This window comes from Colobus angolensis, unplaced genomic scaffold (assembly GCF_000951035.1).
Source record: "Colobus angolensis palliatus isolate OR3802 unplaced genomic scaffold, Cang.pa_1.0 Scaffold406, whole genome shotgun sequence".
Lineage (NCBI taxonomy): Eukaryota > Metazoa > Chordata > Mammalia > Primates > Cercopithecidae > Colobus > Colobus angolensis.
Genome location: NW_012117444.1, coordinates 92,290 through 93,791, shown reverse-complemented (window position 1 = coordinate 93,791; position 1,502 = coordinate 92,290). Strand labels below are relative to the sequence as shown.

General features: G+C 36.2%; 1 protein-coding gene across 6 annotated transcripts in view; it reads right to left on the bottom strand.

Annotated features, from left to right (window-relative positions):
- The window catches only part of FOPNL (FGFR1OP N-terminal like), a 32,043-nt gene that overhangs the window by 18,651 nt on the left and 11,890 nt on the right, over positions 1–1,502 (bottom strand). For 5 of the 6 annotated variants that reach the window (XM_011956003.1, XM_011956005.1, XM_011956004.1 and 2 more), the window contains one exon: positions 698–782. The exons of the other annotated variant lie outside the window; for it this stretch is intronic. In XM_011956003.1, the coding sequence (XP_011811393.1) occupies positions 698–782 (85 nt within the window). The remainder of the gene's footprint in view (positions 1–697; positions 783–1,502) is intronic. 6 annotated transcript variants of the gene reach the window in all.

Genomic DNA, 1,502 nt, shown 5'->3' with positions numbered 1-1,502 from the left:
TTCAAGAGCATAGCTAGTGAGAGGAGGTGCATGGAGGGCAAAGGAGAGAGTAATAGTAATGAAAGCAGTGGGCTGATTCAGTAATCTTGGTAGAAAAAGGAATTCAAGCAGAAGCTGAGGGTTGGAAGTTCACAGGTTGTTTTTTTTTTGTTTTTTTTCAGGAGAGGAGAGATCTGAGTACGTTCCTAAGTTGAAGTGAAGGAAGAGTTAAATATGAAAAAAACAACTGACATGGGGGCAAAGTCTCAGAGGCTACAGGCATGGGGGGCTTACGCCTGCAACCCTAGCACTTTGGGAGGCCAAGGCAGGAAGATCACTTGAGGTCAGGAGTTCAAGACCAGCCTGGGCAACAATGTGAGGCCTTGTCTCTACAAAAATAATTTGAAAATACAAATAAAAGTTGAAATTATAAATTAAAAAAAAAAAAGAACAAAGCCTTAGAAGGACAAAGGATCAAGAAGTCAAAAGGAGCTAACCCCAGAAAGAAGATGCTTAGTCACTCTGAGGCCATGGAAATTTAGCTTCAGCAAACACAGACCTCATCTGACTTGTTCACTCCTGCACACCCTGGATTTAGTACAATGCTTGACACACACTAGATCTGAACAAATACTTGAATTAAAATGAAGTAAAACCACCATGGTGCAATTATGACTAATACAATATTTGGCAACTTCTTTTAAAAAAAAATTCTTACATTGTATTATCCTTTGATTCTTCAAATGCATTTAGTTCATGGATGAGAAACTGTCTGTCCAATGGAACGACAGGTTGACCAGATTCTGGAAGAAAGAAATTCATGAGAACACTGAGCCTATTAAACTAAAAAGCAAGTAAGATTTTGAAAAGAATCACATTTACAAGATACACACTTTTCAGATTTTGGAAGGATGACAACACATACCAAGACAGATAAAATTGCCTGTGATTTTATGACTTTCAAAATATCTCTTTTGTTAAATGCATGTTTTAATATAGTTTAACATAAATTCACTTTTTAAATTCCCCAGTGTTTGGTTGGGAAAATACCGTTTCTATATCCAAATTATAATACTAAATTTTAGAAGTCTGTTTACCAATAACTTATTTTTGAAAAGAATATCCATTTGGTGACAATAATTATAAATAAAAATTAAAATTAAAATTAACCCCAGTGGGGCAACTGGAACTTGCACACTTTGCTGGTGGGAAAGCACAATGGTACAGCCACTTTGGAAAACAGTTGAGCAGTTTTCTTACAAAAGTGAGTGTGCACTTAACCACACAACCCAGCAATCCCACTCTTAGCTTTCTACCCAAGACTAATGAAAACTTATGTTCTCACAAAAACCTGTATGTAAATGTTTATGGCAGCTTGATTCCTAACTGCTATAACTAGAAACAACTCAAGGCCCATCAACTGGTAATAGATGAGTAAACTAGCACAGTCACACAATAGAACAGTGTTCAAAGGAAAACAAACATGGCTGAATCTTGAATGTATTATACTAAGTGAAAAGAGG